The sequence below is a fragment of the Aulonocara stuartgranti genome (genome assembly GCF_965226115.1).
Source record: "Aulonocara stuartgranti genome assembly, chromosome: 7".
NCBI classification, from domain to species: domain Eukaryota; kingdom Metazoa; phylum Chordata; class Actinopteri; order Cichliformes; family Cichlidae; genus Aulonocara; species Aulonocara stuartgranti.
Window position 1 is genome coordinate 64844305 of NC_138945.1, and position 23645 is coordinate 64867949.

Sequence of the window (23645 nt, forward strand, 5' to 3'; positions counted from 1 at the left end):
TTTAAAAGCTCTACATTTTTACCGTAGGCCTAACCTCAGGAAACGAACCGAAAGAAATTCAGAAAAGTAAAATAGAATAAAAACTTACAAATAAAAAAAGATATAGTGGTTCCCTGCAAAACTGTATTAATGCTTAAGAAAATGACTTGCAATTGTTTTGCATTTAAATTCTAAGATCAGACTGCAGTGTAGTCTAAGTGAATACACGTTATTAATCCCAAAACGGGGGAAATGATTATTTCGCAGAAGCCAAAACATATAAGGATAACCTGCAGCAACATAGCGTAAATGAGGCAGAATAGCTGAAACACACCTACAACATAACGAGACAATATTGCTCAATAAGGCATAAAAGAGAAACAGAAACAGAAAGGAGCACATAAAAATAAAACAAAATGAGACATTTAAAAGGTGTTATGTGATTTGTATTTCATAATAATTATTTGAATATAATAAAATAAGGAAATAAATAAAGATTCATATTATCCCTGTTTTTTCTGTGTGTAAGGCAGTTTTAAAAAACACACACACTCAACGTGAGTGCGTCTCCTTTAAAAAAAGAAAAAAAAGCCGGACTGTCCCTTTAATCCGCAGATCAGATCACTGACGTCACCCTAGTCCTAAACCGTCGCCGCTGATTGGTTGGAAGTGACGTCAACCTCACAGTTTCCTTTTTTCCCGTCTCCCTCCTGAACCATGACCTCATCGCTTTAGTTCATGAAAGTGCTAAAGTGCACCTTCCGTACCTAACCACCCCCCTCCTCCTCCTCCTCACACACACACACACAATAACAGCTAACAGTTTTAGCCTTCACCTAGCCTAGTAAAGCTAATCTTGCTCTCCACGAGCCAGCTGAACGGCTGAGGAGGCCGTTTGTAGCCTATCACCGCGCGCTTTCATGCCTGGTTTGCTCCTGGCGCTGTCATCCTCTGTCAGCTGAGGTCTTTACTGTACACCCCGCAACACCGCCAAGTAAACACCGGCCAGCCCCCATGAAGACTCCGCCACTGTCCCCTCACACATGGAGGCCAGTTGAATAACACCCCGCAGACGCATGGAGCCCGAGGTGAGTGCTTGAGTGTGTTTGTCAATTAGCAAGAAAGGACATTTGTTTGTTTGAATCGGCTGCTCGCTGTCTGTGCTCGTGCCCAGCTCGCTGCTGCTGCGGCGAGCCCGTCAGCTCGCACTCCTCCCCCCTCTTTAAGTGCGTGCCCGTCTCATAATGGGAATAAACCTCGTCCATGCTCAAGTTATCGATCGTTTTATTGGGATGCAAAAAAATCGCTGTGCCGGTTTCCTATTGTAAGGTAGGTGTATTAGGTTTCTTCCCGAATTTTCTGTTTAATGTTCGCGCTGGTTAAAGTCATCACAGCCTTCCCGATCAATGGAGAGGGCTCATTTTCGCATGCGGACATATCCACGCGTCATAACAAACCCAGGCCAGGTTTCCCACTCAAAACAACCTCTCTGTAAGTGTGGGGTATAACAATAGTTGATGCTGACTGTATCCGGCGTTTTTTAAAAGCAGTGCCTGCTGTCCGCACTGGAGTCTATTCTTATTTCTAATGTAGGTCGGTTTATTGTAGTGCGCTGCGACCGCTCAGCCTCCATCATTTTGAACGCTGGTAAACGATACACAACGTCTTGTCTGTTTTTTGTTTTTGTGTTGTGTGTATATGTGTATGTGCGCCCCCATCTCTGATGATTTGATTTTTCAGAGCATTTCTATATGTACATATTATATTTATTTGACGATGTATTTTTGTATCAGAGATTCTCGATATTATTTACATTTACATTACCTATCATGTGGCTGTTGTAGTGGAGTCTGGGGGTAGTCCCAGCTATGTATGACCCTGCATTTTACAGCAGTCAGTGCACTGAGGGAGTATTGATGAGAGGACGCCGGAAGGCTTCATGCTTGGATGTGTTGTTTACAATATGATAGCGCTGTCCAGCTGCACCAAGAAATCGATTTTTTAAAATGACAGAACCGCTGCAACAGCATGTTACACTGGTTATTAGTCGTGGTAAACACTCAGGGTTAGACAATCATCAACTATTAACCATTAATTGTAAGCATTGTTAAAAATTTGATGATTTAAGGTGTGCCAATAACTGTTTCTTTTTAAATTCCACAATAATAATTGATTACAGCTATAAATTAATTGTTTACTACGTTTATTGTATAGCTAAAAGCAGTGAATGCCACTGAACTCACAACAGTCATGCTTTCATTTATTTACCTGACAGAAAATTAATGATAAAGTATTTTCTTAATCAAGTCGGAGGTTCTCACCGGTGAAAGTCAACTAGATATCTTTTGGTTTTGGACTGTGAGACAAAACAACACTGCTTATAATGCTAACTGTTTTGGGCCTTTGTACAGACCAAGAGATTAATCTTTAACTGACAATACTTTTATTCATTCTGTCGTGATTTTGCATGATATGCTAATATTTTGCCTTTTAACACAATTGCAAGAACTTCTACTAAAATTCTCCACTATAAACAGGTGATCCTGTACCTGCTCATTAGAAGTGGCAATCACCAGACATCCCATGATACAATAATATCAGAATACTTGATATTCTGATATTATTGCAGTTTTTGGCATTTTGAAAGGGTAAATATTTCAATAGCATAGATTGTGATTTCACTGCAAATTATGTCCACAAAGTTAATCCAATAAGATAAAGCAGGAAAGCACAGACACTGTCACTAAAATCTGCCATAATTGTTGCTATTAGACAGCGTCAGTGTGCTATCAATCTGTTACTGTCTACACAGACAAAAAAACACATTTAGCAGAAATTCACATTTGTGTTTAGCTACCTTCCTGTTCTATATGAATAAAACCAGAATACATCTGTTTGGCAGCCAGCTGAGTCGAGTCCACTCATGTTATGTTCATTGAAAAAAGCAGCATGTTGCAATTGGTCCCAGAATGTGAAAAGAATCCAGTACAATCACAAGGCAACCACAGGTTTGTTTTGTTTCTGGCAGATACAAGGTTGTTGTCCAGCTTTTGTACTACTACTAGTGTAACTGAGCTATTAGCTAAGCCAAGTGTGTCCATTCTTGAATGCCTTTTTCAGTTGAGCAAATATGATGTAATGTTGCTTGAATTAGTGTCCGTGGCTTGATAAAAATAATACGATGCTATGCTGTATCGGTTCGTCTTTTTTTCCACTTCTGCTGAACAGTGCTTTGTTGTGGTCACCCTTTAAAGTGTAAGTGAAACACTCCAGAGAGAGAGAGACAGACAGACAGCTTACATACACATATATATGCAAACTTTGAGTTCATGAGAGGGCCTGCTGCACAGACTAAAGGGCACAAGATGCACTGGTGATGTAATTGTTTGTGGTCTAAACAAACCAGTCGTGCCTGTCATTGTGCGAACCTTGCTCGCTTCATATCAGCCTACTCAAGGCTGTGGCCGCAGGTGACGTTATGCAGGGAGTTAATGAATAACCTGGATGGTATTACATCACCACTGGTTGCCCTCCAGTTACTCTCTTTGTGTTTGCCTCTGTCCCTGATGTCTGATAATGTCATCATGGAGCTGGCCCTTCATGTTCACCCCATGGTGAAAGGCTGTGAATACACCTGCGTGTGTTGCCCATTTTATTGAGATAAAGTTACTTCCTCAGCTTGATGTTAATATGCACCAACCTTTTTTGTTATCAGTCTTTTATTGAACCGTTTCAGTAGAGTCTGTCAATGATTTGTGTTGCTGTGTTTTGCATGACAAGAGGGGAAAATGTTTGATTTGTTTGATGTTTGATTGGGAGTCTGTTAATTGTCTTTGTCTGGAGGAAGTTCATTAGATTTCAGACGTCACTGTGACCTCACAAAGCACCTTAATTATTAGAAAACACAACAAAATCCTACTAGCATAAAATGATGACGCGATGACAAGTTATATCCAATAGGTCAGTTCCACTGTGACTAGGGAGGGATGTTGATAAGATTTTCATCATTATCAATTCTGCATATTGCCCTGATTCTTTATCATTTTCCTTGTTGACGTCTAATCAATTTTCCTTGTGGAGAAATGTCGGTCAGCGCAGGATTTTTATCGTCAACGCAGTGTGTTATTATCTAAAGTTTTCATAGTATAAACAAATGGTTGAATAGGCGGAATTACGAAAAGATCCACTGCTTTAGCGTCATTGTTCTGCAATGTAGAAAACCACACCAGCATTGATAGGTGGAGCTCAAAGGCATATGATCATGAAGTATTTGGAACCGGTTCTCAATAGCCATCCTTAACAGTGACATCATAATGTCCTTAAAAAACACCTTTTTGGCCATCATCCAACAGCATAACTCAGAAAGAAAGATGATTTGAGTTGACATCATATTTGGCTGCATGCTGAAGTGTTTACACTCATCTTTGTGCTTACCTATTGAATTGCTTTAAAGTCATTACTTACGTGTGTCTCGCCAAATTTGCATGTGAACAGCAAGTTGACTGGTTGGTGAAGAGATACAGCTGGGCGTCAAATTTCTGGGTACCATTCATTTACAGCTAATATTTCCAGAAATCCGAAGGATGTGTAGGGTTTATAAAAAAAAAATCCCACCTGGAGTAAAAATTTCCTCAAAGTTGACCAGTCAGACTAGTTTCTCTGCAAGTTGTCGTGGTGTAATTATTTTGTTTTGACTCCTTGGATCTGCATAACCTGGTCTGTGTGGATCTTCTGACTGTGTGAACTTGCTTTTGGGAAAGCAGTGAGATTTTTGGGCTACATTAGAGGAAACATCAGATAGAAATATATTAAAATAATTTTGGTCGGTGGCTTTTAGGCTAATTTGTGGTCATTTTCTTTTAAGTGAGTAAAATAAAAGGTGCACATACAGCTCAGGTTTGGAGAATCTATCTTGAGCTCCACTGTCTGTTTTAGCTTTATCTTGTATCAGCATCAGTGAGCATCCCATCACAATCACCCTTCTCGTGCCCCCTTATCACCCCAGCCTGGGCTGTTTCCATGGCAACCAAATCTGCTCCAGGCCTGTACACAGTGTGTCTGTCTCTCTGCTTTCTCTTCTCTTTGCTTGTTTTCTTCTGTTCAGTCGGAGCATCACAGCCTAGTGCTGCTTCCTTAAGTGTGAGGAGCTTATTTTATTTATTTATTTATTTATTTAATGATTCTTCCTTTTTTTTCCTGCTTGGATGTGATGTGGAGGGGCATTTTTTCTGCATGAGGAGATGGGCGATGTTTGTTATGCTGAGTAATCACGTGGATGGCTGTGTTGCTTCTTTTAATTTCTCTGCCTTTCTCATATTTTATTGTCAATATTCTTGCTGTTTTCTCTTATTAACCTTTTATTCCAACCCCCTTTCTGTCCATAGAAGCGGGATTTTTTTGAGTTTGCCATGGGACAATTGTCAAGCGACATAAAGATGCAGAGCGCTCCGTCTCTGACTACCACACATGTAAACCTGCACACTCATCCCCTCCCCATCTCTGTTCACTGCACAAAAGCAAGAAAGAGAGTGATAGAGAAGGAAGGAGAGATTCAGAGAGGAAAAAGTGTGAGACTGGGTGGGTGGGAGAGCAGTCGCCATTAGACATATGCAGCATCAGATGCTGTGCTCAGCAGCGGCAGGGACACAGAGAAAGACAGCAAAAGATTCACATCCCTCGAAGCTGTGTTGTTAGCTGCACGACCGAAGGGCTTCCTGCCAGATAAGGTACGGTATAACAGGTGATGGGGCAGGTTGTAATGTGGCAGCGGATGTTTTTTGTACAGGGGCAAACTGGTATTGCAGCAAAGCTTTCTGCAGAGTAGAAAGCACATTATAAGCATCCGGATATTATAAGCATATCCGGATGCTTATAATGTGAAGTTATGTCAGCATGCTAGTTACACATAAACTGGGATTCACTTTTTCAGTTAAAGAAAAGATCAGCTAAGCTTAGGTGGACTGTGCTCATTTGTTTGTGCTGTTTTATATGTTGTGCAAGCCAGTGGGCGTTTTGCCTTCAACCTTCATTGACTATCTAAATTTTTATCTATGTCAATGCTTGCCGGTATCTACGTTCTGATTCAGCAGCAGTTTGTTGTTTAACAGTGCAAGCAGTTGCTACTGTCTCTCTAGACTCTCTTTCATGTTCTTGTGCTGCTCCTCTTGCATCAGGCGTGTTGCCAGGCAGCGAAAGCATGTGTACATCGGCTGCATGTTCAGTTCATCCAGCAGACTACAAGTCAATAGGAGACGAGCTGTAGGCTGTAGTGAAGCACTACTCAACCTCCATGTCATATGTTTGATGTGGTCGTCTGCATGTGAGATTTGATTTTTCACCCACATTCTCCTTCATCTGTTTCTTCCCTGCTCCACAATCATCCCCTCTCCCTCACCTTGAGCTGGCTAAGTTGCTAGGCTGGAGAGATCCTGGCTGAATAACATCCTTCGTTACCTCCACACAGCTCTCCTTTCTCGCTCTACTCCCTCCCTCTGTGGCGCTGCCAGACCACAGGTGAAAAGTTGCAGGACACAAGTGATTAGATACATTTCCTCCCCAGTTTAACCCCCTCTCTCACTTTCTCACCAGTGTTGTTAACTGTTTTTCTTTTCTGCCCATCCTCTCAAGAGGAACATAGCCTTATCATCGTTTTTGTTTTGGCTACTGCACCTCTGTCACTCACACTCTTCCTTTTCAGCTGAGGTTTAAACCTCCATTTACGCTTTGGGGTAAGCGAGAAGAGGCCCATTCATTTTTAATGACACCACATGCCTGTAGATGAATAAAACAACATGGCTGCATTCACATTCTGACCTTTTACTTGTCGCATGACACCTGGTTGACCAATGAAATGGACCTCAAACTACGCTGGGTTTTTTTTCATTTGCATGTTGACTTAATTAAATGGCACAGTGGTTTTGTAATGTGCAGTCTAGCACGCGCACACATGCTGTTTCTCACAACCCCAATAAACGACTGATCGTGTGTGTGTGTGTGTGTGTCCCATGTTAAAGGTAAAAGGGCTGTGGTGAATGTGAGCACGGAGGAGATCAGAGTGATTAGAAGTGACGGATAGACGGAGGCAGTTCATCAAGTTTGTGGATGGTTAATTTGAAACACACATACAAACACACACGCACAGGATGTCACACAGGCCTTCTGCCTGTGTCCAGACCTGCTCTTTGAATTCCCCTGGCTTAATTTATCGCACGCTCTCAGTTTCCTGTTTCACGAGCTACTGCACAAGAGACCCTCGGTCAACAACCACCAGCCTTCACACAGTTACACAGGCACTCACACTTGTCGAATTTAAGTCTTTGTCTTCGGATGTGTGATATTCCTTCAGATCCCAGGACTGCTAAATCTCGTTGGATGATCCGGTCAGCTTTTAAGTCTTTAAATAACTTTTGTATTCATCTTTATAGCACTGTGGTTATTTTAAAATGCCAGGTGCTAAATATCTGCTAATAAAAGATAATGCAAAAGATCAAAAGTACGTGTGAATTCTTGTGCTAGAGTCAGGATTGGAAATGTGTGTGAAATGGATCCGTTGTTGTGACTTTGCAGCAGTTGAGTTTGAAGGGCTTTATTTGTTGCCATGGAGTGATTGAGTGAAGCTTAGACCAACATGTGCCCTTTATGATCACATGTTTGTCGCGTTCTTACATTTCTCCATGAATGCTTTGCTTACTTAATTCTCTTTCCTTTTTTTTTTTTTTGTCGCTTCTTCTTTTAGGCACCATGGATCTCCCAGCGTCTGCTCCAGTGGTAGCCCTTCTCCACTGACCCTTATCTCCTCCTTCCTCCACCTCTCTCATCTACCCCTCATTCTTCATACCCCACTACCCCTCACCCCCACGTCTTTGACCCTAGCTTACCACTCAGCCCGTCTTACATCATGGCAGGGGAGAAAGGGCCCAACAAGAAGAGCGCCATGGACATCAAGCGCCTGGCGAGCCTCATCCAGAGAGGGACAGGCCGCTTGCTGGTGATTGACAGCAGGACGTTTTCTGAGTACAATGCGTCACACGTACAAGGCGCGGTCAACGTTTGCTGCTCAAAGCTGGTGAAGAGGCGGCTGCAGCAGGACAAAGTGTCTGTCACTGAGTTGCTTCAACCCAATGGCAAAGTGAAGGTGAGTTAAAGCTCAATTAAGGCTACCTGACAGCTGATGCTTTTTGGGTGGTAGAATGTGATTAGAGAGCCATTCACTTAAGTGCCAAGCTGACATTATGCCAAGCTCCTACCTTGCTGATAACGGTGAGACACTTGATTCCTACCTGCTTCATAATCTACTCTTAAAACCTCTTAAAATGGTCATTTGTATGTTTTTACACTTCTCACAAATAAATAAGACAAAGCATGCTAACTGCTGAGATTTAGAGGTGCCAGTAAGTGGAGTTTGTCACTTTTGCTCGGAGCCAAACTAGCCGTTTCCCCTGTGTGCAGTCTTTGTGCCAAGCCAAATTTAAGATACTGGTAGTTTTACAATTACGAAACTCATATTGATCTCGTATTGAAGAACATGAGTGGTATTCATATTCTTATTGAACTTGATCAAAATAAAAATTTGAGTGTTTCAAAAAATGGTTAGCGTTTTTATATTTAGTGCTTTCTGTGCTTCATAAATTCCCTCAACCCACAGACTGAAATAACTCCTTTAAACAACTGATTGACTTGTCCCAAGCACACCTTGGTGATTTACAAATTTTTGTTTGTTCGTCTGCTCACATTTAGAGTTTAGTAGTATAGCAGCTCTGCTTGTAGCATGTTTTCATTATGCAGTAGGTGCAGTGGGTTGATATAGGAGGACTTTCTTTGAGCCTGGGGTCTCAGATTCAGGTTCCCTTGTCAGCACGCTGTCACACCGTTGAAGTGCCGTCATGCAAGATGCTGACTTTACGCCAGCTGTATGAGATTATTACCAACAGTCTGACCTGCGTTTCACTGTAGTTCCAAACTAGCCTCCTCTGTGTTAGCCAAGCACATCAGTGGATGCTATATTTGGTGGGCAGGCACGCATACTGTATGTTTGTTGCTTATCAGTGGCCCTGAAATCGGATCCTTCTGGTTTCCATGACTTCTCCTCTGAATATGACAGCCTTCTTTCCAGCCGCGGCATGCTGACTCCTGTATTTTTAGTCTCTGTGTGAAACTGAAGGATCTCTGAGGGGGGAGGGGGGGGGAGCAAGGGGAGAGGAGGAGGGTTGACATCAGTGTGTTTTGTGTGCGGTATGTGCTTTTTGTGCTGTCATGTTTGCGCATGCATTCATCAGCTAACAGTTTTACTTGACTGAATACAGAAAGCAAAAAAGCTGTAGAGGACATGGGAGATGATTTTCTGCCTCCTGGCTTCAAATGTTATTTTTAGATATTCAACTTTTTAGTTACACCCAGTGCAATAAAACAATGATTCACAGCAACCCATGACACTTGCCAGGTGAGTGAAATTTTTTTTTTAGGCGTGACTCAGAATGGCAGTTCACACTTCTTTTACTTCCTGGTTGCCAGGAGGCGGTCTGGTTGTCTGGCCTGCCACTCATCTTATTCTGTTGAGCCTATTTATAAGAGTGATTTATGACCAGCTTCCATTTTATGCCATTGTGTGTCAGCCCCAAACTGGCTGACATGTATTTACCTGCTTGGTACATCTTTCAGAACTAAAAACATCACTTCCCAAAAAAAAGGCAAATATTTAGACTTTATTACTTTATTGCTCTGTTTACTCCTGCTGGGTTACACTAACATTTGTAGATGACAGACAGCGTCTACATGGTAAAATGAACTTCAGTTCCACTAATAGCACCTGGGATATTTAACCGAGTCCCTATATACCTGCTGTTTTTCCCTGGCTCTAATGCTTTAATGCGAGTCGACCCCACATGCCTTCCTTTTCACCTAACATGAACCATTATCAGCCAGAAGATTCTGTATCTGAATACTTGTATTATTCCGACCAAAAGATCCAGTTTTGTTCCGATAATGGTTTTATTTTAGCCGAGATCTTACACACCCAAAAATAAAATCTTTTGAACACTAGAGATGTAGACAACAAAGAGAAAGCGATGGATTTAAATTAGCTGCTGCTGGAGAAATGTTTATTTGAGGCTTTGGATCACTGTCAGAGTTTCAGTTTCATTACTTGCCCTGAGTGCAGCGCGCTAGAGCGTGTTTCTGTGCTCCGTCTCTGGGTTCATCTCTGTGTGGGGCTCTGTGCTTGGCAGATCTCACACTGTGGCACCCCACAGAGCCATGCTTCCTCCTGATTTCGCTCACTTTCATTCTCATGACAGCTCTGTCTGTCTGTTTTGCAACCATAGCCTGCAGCTGCTCGCAACCACCTCGATTCTTATTAGTTTATTCCAGTTCTCCTCTCACTGTCTAGTGTTGTCCCATGCCTGCTTTGTTATTATCCATTCCCCACCCCCAGTAAAGAGGATAAGGCTTGCGATTAATGCTAGGCTGGATAAAGCTGGAACTAGCCGGGTTAGAGAGGAGGGCCTGACGGACCCAGACTCTTTTGTTATTGGCTAAGCATGACATCATCCCTTTTGTGTGGCCACTGGCAGGCCGCGGGCTGGGCACGTGCAGATTGGCTGTGTGGTGTTTAAGCCAGCTCCCGACTGACCCCCCCATACACACACACACACACACACACACACACACACCATCGTCTGTACCCCCCACATGGCTCTGAGCATCTCCAGGAGCTGTCTCAGCCAGCCAAAACGCCAAAGGACACCATTGTGGCTCTTTGTATGGGAAGTGAATGCAGGAAGCAGGAGAGCAGCATTGACAGTATTCATGGATGGGCTGTTGCCTCCGCCTCCTCCCCAGCTGCCTCTCGCCTCGCATCCCATTGAGAACTAATAGCCTGCGTCCCCCAAGGCGCTGCACTCACCCTCTTTCATCGAAGCTCCCAATGCTTCAGTTAACTGAGCTGAATGAACAGAACAGCAGCAAACAAAATGGTGTCCTCTTTCTTCTGCCTTTCACGTTCCATCCCTTCATAGCTCCTTTTATTAATGCTCTCTATTAATGTAGGTGTAGAGAACTGGACACAGTAGGCTAGATGATGGACGACCTCTGCTGGGAGAGCGCAGGCTTAGTCGGAAATGGGGCTTCCTCATGCCTTTTCCGACAGGCTAGAGGGCAGGCGGCTGGTTTCTTGGCTTAAGCCTGGCTAATCCCTGCTGCTGTGACAGGGACAGCCGGCCAGGCAGGCCTGACAGATGGACCAGAGGTTTTCACTACCAGTAACCAGCCTGGGGAAGCACCCTTCCTCTTCTATATAGACATGGACCCCACGCTTTTGTTAAACGAAATAGCATGCCTGCATATAGATACGTTGCACTTATGAGCTGTCAAATCTGTTAATGTGGCAGAACTTAAATATTTATAACCACAAGTAGGTTTCCAGATGAAAATTTAGCTGATTTTTGCATTTTTGATGTAAAGTGAAGAAACCAGCTGTATCAGCACACTGACCAAGATGTAGTGCATCAAGTTTAAGACAGATGTGACGGGGTGAACTTGTAAAATTTAGGATTTCTGCTTGCAAAATAGAATAATGCTGAAATCAATATAGCACAAATAGATAACCAAAAAAAGAAAATTGATAAATATATTGAGCCATTCCCCAGTACTGGACTCTGTAATGGGTATTAACTGATTGGTTGAGACATTTAATCAGGATCAAGAGAGGGGGAAAAAGTGTTTTGGGAAGTCGAATGACAACAAGTGAAACCCTTAACAGTCACTTTCAGCTTTCTAAATGCTGCTGATTTCCTTTTGTGATTTCTGCACTATTAGTCAGACTAAACAGGCAATTTGAAGAAATTATGCAAACAGATTTAAACATATTTCTCCAATTTCACTGTATAATCAAAAAACAATAAATAACTGAATAATTGTTAGCTGCAGCCGTACCAATGTGATGCCTTTATGGAAACATTCATTTTACACCTGAAAATATTCTCCAGCTGTTGTGATACCAACATTTTAGACATGATAATGAACAATAGGCTGATTCTTTTTGTTTGGTATAATGGGCATGCAGCAATAAAGCCAAGAAAGGCTGTAATCTTGTCTGTGATCTTAATTGGTGATATCGGCTGAGTGTCCTGCCAAACAGAGAGAGATAACATGTGACTAATGGATTTATGCAATGTAGAAGATCTCCATCAATTCCACTGATGACACACCATATGTTGTGTTTATCCTCCATGTCAAGGGTTAGGAGGCGGCTGTAATGATGCATGATAGGGAACCCCATATGGAAAGACAATTTAAAAAATAAATCTCATTAGCTACAGTTGCAAGAATTCATCTTTTTGTATTTCTCTTATAGGATTTTCTTATTAAAATGGTGACTTTCCCATTTTTCTCTTACAGCATGTTTACTTTAATTCATGCTTAATTCAGTGTTGCATGAAAAAAGTTACACTTTCATGAATAAATCAAATGTGCATCTAAAGAGGAAATAGTTATTTACTTTGTTATGATCAAAAAGTGTTTGTCATCTAGTGTCTGACACAGACTGTGTTTTACCATCAAGGACATCACACGTGTTTCATGTGTCATCTCCCATGATTGCAAGAGTGGACTCTGAGAACATAGATGATGAATTTCTGTGTTGGTTATTTCCCAGGTGACCCAGATGGGAAAAATGGGAAATTTCCGTGTGTTTCATTCACATTTATCTGAATTTAAACAGAAATGCTAAAGCCAGCAGTGGTGTTTCTACAGAGATGGATAATGTCATATGTTTGCTTTGATGAGGTCATGCACTGAGTCATTGTTTGCTTTTAAGATCCCACTGTTTAACATAGACACACATGTCATAATCTGTATATAGTTTCAGATCTAATCACAAAGTAAAACTAACAATTACAGAAAATATAATATATGTATATTTCTTTACTCTAGTGTGAGTTCATGTGAGAGGATTTTGGGATACAAAACATGACTTCATTATATAAAGAATTGGGAGGATGATGAGGTGTTACCACATAAAGAGAATGAATGCTTTCTTTACAGACAAAAATGAAGTCTGTGTACTGAGACAGACAAACTTTTATGTAAAAGTATAAAAATTCACTTGTATATAAATGTGTACCCTGAACAGGGCCTTATGTGTGTCTGTGTGCTAAAGGATCCCTAATATTCACCAACATGTAGGTGTGACCACACCAGATCAGGTGACCACATCTCAGAAATCATCAGGGATGACCTCACACTGCACATGCACAGAGCCGTCAGGAGCTTTCACCACCATGCCACATACCCACATCCCAGTCAGATTCACTTTCATTCAGGTGTAAAGTTTTACTTTAAAGGATGTTTCACAGTTATTCCCCATACTAAGGCTAGAATCTAAATTATCTATGAACCCAGGTTGAACCATATTATATACCTCTTTCCACATCTTATGAGCACAGTTGTTAGTGTCTCACACACACATATCACACCTACTGAAGCATACATGGAGGTGGCAGCTGCCAGTTTCAGTCAATGACATCATCATCCCCAGGGTGGTAGCTTGACAGTCGCGAGAGGTGTAGTTTGCACCTGTGAGCCGGGGTCTTAAACAGACTTATTGAATACTTAAAAGGAGACACTAGAGTACATGCAATATACCGTGTATACTGTTGAAAGTTTGGTCCAGTTGGTGCCACATCGGCATAGAAATAATGTTAGAAATGTACCCAGAAACCAACTGAAATGATAGGCGTATGGGTGGTACGTACTTAATTTTTTTCTGGTGAATCAGTATGACAAACTCTGACTCCTGCTCACTGTGCTGTCTTTTTAAAGAGAGATTTCGTAATTGCCATTTCCTGTATCTCTTCAGCTCCTCGTTACTGAAGAATTTACTGTTAACTGAAGATGGCTCGTACCGCACTCCTCTTGTTTTGTGTGGGTCCTCCCAGAGTGGACACCGTGAGGGGACCCAGACTGTGCTTCAGGAATGTGGGTCCATTTTTAGATTTGTGTCACAGACCAGTACACACACACATACTCCCACTCAGCACTGACCTTGTCACTGGTCAGCAGCAAGACAGGGGTCAGAGGGAAGTTGTATGTCACTTTTTTGCACAAACTGTTACCGTAAAGCAGGACAGCGTTTCCCTTATTTCATAGATATCTTCTGTTGCCAAGCTACCCATCAGTTATCTTTCATTATGTGTGTGTGTGTGTGTGTGTGTGTATACATACAAACTGTTCCTTCAGAGGAGCATTGACACAAAGTCCATGCCCTAACTTGCAGCCTTGTCTCCAACCTCGTTTTTCTTCCACTCCTTACATATTTTATAACAGGGTCAGTTAGAAGTGTACAGGGACTTCTGACTCTCTTGCCCAATCCCTTCATTTTTTTTCTCTTTCAGGGTCAAATGTTATCCTTTTTCTAGCTCTGTGTATATCATTTAATAGAATTTCATCTTTTATGCATCTTGCCTCTCATGTTTGTTGTTTATTCTCTGCTGTGACGCCGGTCTCCAGCTCCTTTAGAGAGACCTGGGTGCAGCAGGATTGTAGCATTTGGTGTGCTAGTGCTACCTTCTGTCCCTCCATCTCTCTCTTGCTTTATATCTAATCCTCCCTCAAGTTTCCGTCTGATCCCCCTTCTTGGCATTCCTTTCCCTGGCTTCCTCTTCTGTTCCTTCATCCCTTGTTTTTCCTCTCTGCTAGTGGCATTCCTTGTTTACCTGCAGTGTGCATGCGTCAGAGAGCCTGGGCCAGTACTGTAATAGTAGTGATGCTGTAGCACTGCAGAGGGATGAGGGATCTGTACTACTGCTGCAGTCTGACAGCAAGTCCCAGCCCTGGGTCGTTGACCTCCAGCACTGCAGCAACCTCCATGTGTTTCACATGCTTAGCCAGATGGGTAGTTTTTAGCATCTGGTGTAATATTCTTCTATCTGTTATGCCATTTATACTTTCTAACAAATCTAGACATTCCTTTTCGTCTTATAAGGGAATAAGGTGAGATCTAATTTATCAAAAAATAGTCATCAAAATGGCATTTAACTGTCACTTAATTTTATCATTTGCAGCAAATTTATAGATTTTTTTCTATATTGTGGTAGTACCACCAAACCTGTGAAAATAAAATGTTAAAAAATGCAACTGCAGTGTCTGTGGTTGTTTGAGAAAAGTATTTAATTATGATGTTTTCTATGTAATGTATGAACACAGTAGTTTCACAGAGAGCGACAGTATTTCCTTTATGAGATTCATTCCATGTTTTCACATTAGAAAGTAAACCTTTTAGACTGCGCAGCTGATAAACAACACCAAAGTGTGCATTGAGCGGTGTGTTTATATTTGTGTTAACGCACGTTTGTACGGTTAAAGGCCTGTAATCCTCAGGCACTGAGATCAGACTCCCAAATTAGATCTGATCCCATTAGGATTATTAGCCAAAATATCCAGGGTTAGTTAGGATGAAGGATGCAGGGAATTTAAAACAAAGACAAAGAGACGCAGGGCAAATAACAAATTGTGCATTGTGGGCAGTTTAATGCTAAAACAGGAAATCATAGAAATGGTGCACTTTAATTACGGTTAAATTAATGCTAATCACCTCCAGGCTCTTTCTTTTTTTGATCTTAATCTGGTTGATATTTTGTACGTGAGTGTATACTGGGCCAGATGGCCTCATAGCTCCATTGCACACAAACCATGATCTTATTATTTTTGCAGTGTATTTTAGCAACAGTTGTTTATTGCAACCACTTTAGGTGATATAGATAAGAAGTCTAAATATCGCAATGCTAATAAATAGAATAAAAAGAAACCAGGGTGTTTGCAATTTTCTGATGGTCTGTGTTGCAGATTATTTATGAAGCTGTTAACAGTAGGCTGCTTGTCGCTATAAGATGTTAACCAGCACTAATTGTCAGTGTCTTTTTGCAATCCCATAATATAGGTCTGGTTACTTCCTTCACATTGGATGAACTATTTATAGAATATCACATCATGTATGTTGTTGGGTTTTTTTTTTTTGCAGATATTGATGTTCACACACATCAAGTGTAGGCTTTGCTGTAAATAACCACTTCTAAATGGTTCCCTGTCATAAGTCATTTGAGAGCTTATAATGGGTAGTCTGTTTTATAAACGAGACCCCAGGTTTTCATTCTTTTAGGTCAGTATTGGTGTTGGATGCAGGCAGGCTTAGCTAAGTCAGCCTTTATTAAGCCAGAGTGAGATTTTAGCATGCTTCAGAGACTGACCTTGTCCTGTCTAAATCACCTGCCTGGCAGTCTTCCAAGCCACTCTGCTACAGCTGCTCTGTAAGCAGAAACATTAGCAAACGCGCTCCAGGTGCACTGTGGAGCTGTGTATATCATGAGTTGTCATCGCCATTGTGCCTTCATGTGCACAGAGAGCAAAGAGACATTGAGGAAGTGGAAGCTAGCAGATATTCAGCGACACTTTGCACATGAGGATGATGTGCTTTTGTTGTTTACTGAGGTACACAAAGAATTCACGACCCGTCTCGTTTCATTGTCGCCGCTCTCCGTCTTCTGTTTCATCTCCTAAATTCCTTTTTTGTCCCCTTTTTCTTTTTCTCAATTTTTGTCTCTATTGTTCACTGACCCAATGTGTAGTTACCCCCACACCTCACCCCAATCCCCCTCCATCCTTTTCTCCCTGTAGCTGGCCCTCCTTCCCGCTCCCTCTCCCGTCTCCTGTCCAGTTGCGGTTCAGTGAGGTAGTGATTCATAGCTGCAGTAGGCGCTGCCTGATGGTCATGTGACCAAAGCCTGCCTGACAACATGGAGAATGAACACAGTCTGGCTAGTTTGTGTGCAGCCTCATGCACATGCTCCCTCATGCAAACACACACACGCAAAGAAATACTTTGTCGCATCAGCGCATGCTCACATCCTCTCATCTTTCTCCCAATCTGACATAAACAGCATCACTATGAAGCCACTGGATGTCCACGCCCTTCGCTATGCAGCCAGCTTTCATGATTTTATCCTCTATTACTGCAATCATCCTTCTCATATTTGTCCAAAACAAAACATTATGACTGAACAGTGCAATACCCTACCCTAATGCAATATTCATAGTCCTGTGCATTATCTTATAACTATAAGCACGCGCAGTGCTTGCTGTTTACTGTTGCAGTCACAGGCACCAGTAAAAGTTTATTGTCAAAACACCCAGTAGTGTGTTTGTGAGTTCCTTTTTATTTCTTTTTTATTTTTGTTGCTTCTTCCTGGAAAATGTGAAAGCAGCACAGAGGTCAGGTGTTTGAGGAAACAGGTTTGGTCCCTGCCGCAGCTCATTTACCATCACTGCGCCATCAGAATGCCCTCTTACAATGCCTGGGTTTACTCAGGCGAAAGAAAATATTCCTCAAACCGCACCCACAAGTTTGAATACATGTCATAGATTCAAATGCTGGGGTTGTCCCAAGTCCCAAATTACCCAAGATGCCAATTAGATAGAAATTCCAGTTTTTTCTAACTCGTACTTCCTTGCTGGCTTTGACACAAGATATTTTTGTTGTATAATCAATTCTCTTCTCTTCCTTGTTGTTTATCTTCTGTGCAGGTTGAGCTGGGTAGGAAGCAGGAAGTGGTGGTTTATGACCAGAGTTCCAAAGAAGCAGGGCATCTGTCCAAAGATGGTTTTGTGCACATTCTCATGGGAAAGTTGGAGGGCACCTTCCACAAAGTCTCCCTTCTCACCGGTAAGACATGTGTGGTGTTGGTGGTGGTGCAAAAGAAAAGGGGAAAGAGCAGACTTTGTATATCTCAAAGCCTGTTTTCCTTTGTGTGTGTGTGTATGCACTGCTATTTATTGTAGCCCGAACAGGTGCACTGTTGTCGTTGCACAGTTTGATCAGCAGATGTCACTCATGAGAACAACAGGACAACAATGTAGCCCTTAGTCAGTTCCCCATTTCTTAACACTATACTAGTGTTCTGACTTCGTGGTGTAAGGTTTGCAGGTATGTGTGAGCCCAGGAGGGAGAGGGGAAGTAAACTCCCCTGCACTCTTCCCCTTACCCAGCATCTCTGCAGTAACGGTGAAGCTCAACTTTCAATCCTCTGGCCTTATTTATCACAGTTATTACCCTGTCGTAGTGTCCACTAAGCACACTGAGATTTATAATTGAGCCCCACCAAGACTGTTAATAGTCGTTGAGTTAATAACATCTTGATTGTGGTGGCTGCAGCTTTTTAAGGGATGATATTACATACACACATATCCGCCCGCCGAGGCTTATGAATCTGTCCCAAATATGTCAGTGCAGAATGGGGAGTGTAATCTGCCTCAGTCAGGATTTGAAACGAGGCAGCGGAGGCATGCTGCTCTTGCAAATCTCGGCTCTTCTCTCTGCATCCCCATTCTTCTCCTCTTCCCTCCGCTGGGAGATTAGTGCTTTTTTCATGAGTCATTCACGGATGCCTAGGATTGCCTGAAAGCACACAGCCTCTACAATTTGTCACAGAAGTGTACTGAGCGCATGCTTTGGGTGGACACACCCGTGCATACAAAGTGCATACACACGACCGCGTTTGATGCCTCACACACACGAACACAAACACACACTCTCTGATTACTGAAAAGCCGGGATTTTGTTAATACTGAAGGACCCCCTGTCAGCAGCTCCCTCCTCGTTATCAATCTCGGCTCGTTCTCGTTGTGTTTCTTCAACAGAGGAAGAAAAAGAGGAATCACACCTCTTCCATTTTTGTCCCCGCTTTTCTGCTGTTTCCACGACAACAGTGGCAGAGAATATTCTCCTGTAGGACTCAGCCAATGGCGTCCGCTTTTGTTTGGGTGGTTGTAATATTGGGGTCAGTGGAGCTAGCAGCAGCGTTGTATACATAATATTTGTCTGTATTTGCAGTGCATGCATGCAGGTGGGTGGTGTTGCATGCATGTGCCTGCATGCATTATGACGTTATGTGAACGATTGCTGTGGGATCTGCTTATGTGGGGAAAAAAGCATCAGTGTGAAGGTGTTAGAGATAAGAATAGGATATGCTTGTCAGGATTTTTAAGTGTTGCTGTTAAGTTGCCTTTATTAATGTGACAATGTTTATATTATAATTGGGGATGACGGGCATTCTTGTTCATTGCGTCTGCACAGTTTGCAGCAACAAAGTGCCTGGTGTCTAAAAGGACGCTTGTCTTTTCTGTTACAAAAAAACCCCACAGTGGCACAATGTGTGATTTGTGAACAAACTGAGCCCAGAGAAAGTTCAAAGGTCAGGGGTCACGATGTGCCATCTTGGATCTCGAGCTCTTCACAGAGCAGTGAAAGCAAGCATGCAAGAAAACTATTTTTCGAAATGGGCCACTGGTTTGACAGAATTACTCATTTGAAGATGTCACACTTGCCTCCTAAAAACCAGTAAAAAGTTGCTCACCTGGTTTTGTGAATGACCAAAGGCCACCACATGCACTAGCCTTTCCCAGCCATTCCTCCCACTCACTCACTGCTTTCCCATCCACTCTCTGTACTTTACTGTTAAATAAAAGCCGAAGATGTCAAAAATGACACCCACCCAAAATAAAGTAATGGATTAAATAATGAGTAAAAACGTATGCTTCTTTTTGTCCATCCTTTATTTTTTTGTCCTGTCTCTGCCTCCTCATTCTTGACTTTAATTGGCATTACTCCCGTCTCCCAAATTTAAAAAAATAATCCCAGTTCACACCTCCCTCTCCGCCCACCTTATGCTTTTACACCTCCCTTCTACTGAACCTCTGATTTATGCTACTAATAATTCCCGTGGTGACCTCATATCTGACTGAGGACTTATTTTCAGCCTCACACCAGACGTACACACTACGCAGAGTGTAGCACTGGTGCAAATCCAGTGAGGGGTAATGTGGGTGGGTAAAGGAGGGAGAAATGGATTGCGAGATGAAAAGAATCCATAAATGGGATGAACAGGGTGAATTTGAGAATAATTATGAAGCTGCCTGTCTGAGGGGAGGTTGATTTTTCTACCTTAAATGTCAGTTATGCAGACGCTTGCCAAAGGGAGATTAAGGCAACATTTCTGAAAGGGATTTATGTTTTTTGCATTTTTAAACCTAATGCTTATTGACGTAAATTTCCTTTCAACTAGGGGAAATAAGACAGGAGAAGACAGGAGATGCCAGATAAGCTGCCTGAATGAAATGTTACACAATCATAATGAATGCTCTGGGAACATATTGATCCCAAAACAATCTGTGACCCCTCTCAGGTTTCCACCATTCAGTAATTGATCAACTGGAAAGCACACCATGTCGTTACATGTGGAGAACGTCATACTGGTAGCATTGTCCCAAAAGGGCAATTGTTTTTGTGAATGAAATTACTAATGCAGATTCTCACCCTGTATTAAAGAATGCATTCACGCTGGATGTAGTTGTACTTGGAGAGTGTCCTTGTGAATCCATGCAAGCACAAAGGTTAAGGTTATGCTACTTCATTGATTGCGTGAAAGTGTTTGTGAGAAACATGCCTCTCTCAGGACAGCTGTATTTTTAACACAGTGGTGATCTCACCCAGTTGGAGCTCAAGCTGATGCGTCTTGCCTTTTTCAGAGTTCTGATAGCGTGTGTGTGTGTGTGTGTGTGTGTGTGTGTGTGTGTGTGTGTGTGTGTGTGTGTGTGTGTGTGTGTGTGTGTGTGTGTGTAGAGGGAGAGATCATCACTTGGTTGGAGCCAGCTGCCTCCCCAGTGGCTCTAAAGTTTGTGCATTTCCCACCAATCTGCAAGCACACAGCCAAATTGGAGACAACGCTGAACACTCCCTGCTAGTGTGGGGCTAGGTGGTATGTTAGCCGATGCCAGCTGTGTCATACGTCACAGCAGCCCCGCTATAGAACTGACAGCATGAAATGTTTTGCTGCCGTGTTCTAGTTTCAGCAGTCTAATATGCAAGACAGAATAAAAAGAGAACTTTCAAAAAGGCTACTCATGAGCTGTGGATGAAAAGAGAGTTGGGTAGTGTTTTCAAGTGGAAGGGAGGTGGAGATAAAAATAACAATATGTTTTATTCATAGCACATTTTTTTCCTTTTTTTTTTCAAGTACTTTAAGTTGAGGGGGTGACAGCTAGAAATTAGGAAATTAAACACATGCAAAAATAGCATTATAAAAGCACCATCACAGCAGTTGGGTCATAAAGAGGAAATGAAGGTGCGGGAACATGCAGATGTATATGTCATCCATGTAATGTGTGAGTCTACAGAGTTTTCTAATGTGTGAGACTCCTTCTAATCTTCTCTTGCACCATCTGCCAGTGTTTTTCGTGGGATTACTAAAACACCACACCGTTAGGTCAAAGGGAAAAAGGAGAGAAAGGGGACACCAACTGAAATGAGGTAGTGACAAGGGACATGTCTAAATAGTCTATAGTGGCAGCACTTGACTGCACTCATAGTGCAGAGGTAATCCTGAAACAGTTATGTGGCCAAAGGAAAATAAAGTTTTGCAGTGTATTAATCCTAAATTTGAAGTGTTTGCTGCCTTTTCACTCTCATATAGCTTTTAAAAAAAATTGTACTATTTCGCTACATAGGTGAATTAAGAATATTCACTGACATGTTCAGGGCGATGATGTCAGTGAATATTTGAGTGATTTCACAGATGAACAGGCCTCGTCAGGTTTGTGCTGTTTCACATTCCGTTGAAGACACACACATCAATCAAACTGCGTTGTTTCACAATAAAATGTGACAAAATGAGTTATGCTATTCTAGTATTGCACGACAGTTTTAAGTGTCCAGTAGATGGACAGTGTTGTCCCTGATACAGAGTCCTATGAACTGCATTGAAAAGAGTTCATTTATATACTGTAGCATGTGATCTGGGGCACAGTTTTTGATTTTTTTTCTGTCTCCCACGCAAAAGCACACAAGAGACAAGGCAGTGACATACTGATGGGAGGTATCAGGAGATGAAAGGTGCCTCTCTCTCATTTTCTTTCACTTGCACTTTCTTTGTCATGCACATTGTAAATAATGCAGACACATACAGGAGCTGCTGTGTTCCTCTGGGCTTTGATGACATCAGGTTAGGGTGTTATTGCACAGACACGGGGGTACAAAGGTCAAGTAAGTTACGGCTCATTCTCGTGTGCTGTTATACAACAGTGTGGGGAGTGTTTTTCGTGTGTGTGTGTGTGCGTGTGTGTGCAGACATTAGAGAGAAGCTGAAGAGGTGAGGTAATCATGGGAGGCACAACCTTACAATGCAGCCGTTCAGACATTCCAATGAGCTACATAAGGAGGTCTGTTTGTGAGCATGCATGTTTTTGTGCGTGCATGAATATGTGCATATAAAGCAGAGCACGAATGAGTATGAGGCAATGTTTTGGAGTATTTGTGTGAGAAAAGACATAATAGACAAATGAGAGCAATTGAGGAGATGAGGTAATACTCCTTATTTCATCCTGAATGTGTGCGTGAGTATGCGTGTGCGCGTCAGAGCCTGTGTGGTCACAGAGCTCGCTCAGAGAGACAGGTCGCACTGCTCGGTGTTTGTGAGCCTCCACAGAAATGAAAGACTTTCTTTCCTTCTGGAGCCCAGCATGAAGTCTCCCTTTCTGAAGCTGAAGCCTGAGGTGAAGAAACTGCTTACACACACACACAATTTACGCGGACACCTGCAGCGCGCATGTGTGTTTGAGATGCCTCAACAGATGCGGATCACCAGTTTTATGTGATCGGAAACTGCTAAAAATGTATCTGCTGTAAAAGTTTTATAGTTTTGCTTGGGGGTCTGGGTTCTGTCGGCTTCTAAAGATAAACGTGTGATGGAAAATGACGTGATCGATCAAGTTGTGTAAACAGTGTTTGAATGACATTTGCCTACTGCTTTATGCCTCCAGGTGTGTTATCATTGGTCAGAGGTTGCAGACTAATTGTGGATGTGTGTCTGAGGTCCATTTTTTTCTCCCCACCTACAACTTTTCTCTCTTCAGCTTCTCCGTCACCCCCTTCTTTCCTGTGTATACTAACCTCCTAACCTGCCCCTTCTGCACCTCTCTGCTCCTTTCTGCCCCTCCACGTCCCCCTCCTACCTCTCAATTACGCCAATGGGAGTTCTAGCAGATCAATGATTTCATTGAGAAGGAGCCAGTGGTGCCATTAGGAGGTGAGCTCACCGTCCCCAGGGAGAACTGACACAGTATTCTCAATGACCTCGCCTTCCTCAGCAGTCCTCTTTACATCTCTCCTTCAACCCCCTTTACCTTCCCCCTTACTTCTACTTCGCTTTACCCATACCCTTCTCCTCCTCCTCCTCTTCCTCCTTCCTCTCTTCTGTTTCATGGTGCTGAGAACAGAGCTCTATTTTTAGGCCCAGACTCCTGCGGTCGTCACATCTGGCGCCAGTGGCCTCGATGCTCTCACCCTGGCCTGTAGATACACAACACATACCGGCCCCACCCCAGCCAGCACCGCGGGAGCACAAAGGTCAAAGAATAAAGGCTATAAAATATCTATGACATCACCTCCCGCCTCAGAAAAGTGTGACATAGTTTGAAAAGCCCTCTAACTGGACAGTGACATAATGCTCAGTTTTCTGCTTTGTAGGTAATGACCTTGATGAGATATTGGGCAAACCCTTAACTTATGCACACACTTGAGAAAGCTTGCAAATACGTGCACATGTGGACAGACACTCTTACACACA

At 42.5% G+C, this 23645-nt stretch overlaps 1 protein-coding gene across 2 annotated transcripts in view; it reads left to right on the forward strand.

Annotated features, from left to right (window-relative positions):
* The first annotated feature begins 668 nt into the window (after nt 1–668).
* The window catches only part of dusp8a (dual specificity phosphatase 8a), a 41320-nt gene continuing 18343 nt past the window's right edge, over nt 669–23645 (forward strand). Inside the window, exons 1-3 of one of the 2 annotated variants that reach the window (XM_082539969.1) lie at nt 669–1067; nt 7715–8113; nt 17551–17689. In XM_082539969.1, the coding sequence (XP_082396095.1) occupies nt 7877–8113; nt 17551–17689 (376 nt within the window). In that variant the 5' untranslated portion in view covers nt 669–1067; nt 7715–7876. Of the gene's footprint in view, nt 1068–1189; nt 1309–7714; nt 8114–17550; nt 17690–23645 lie in introns of those variants that run through there. The other variant, XM_082539970.1, reaches the window with a different exon arrangement.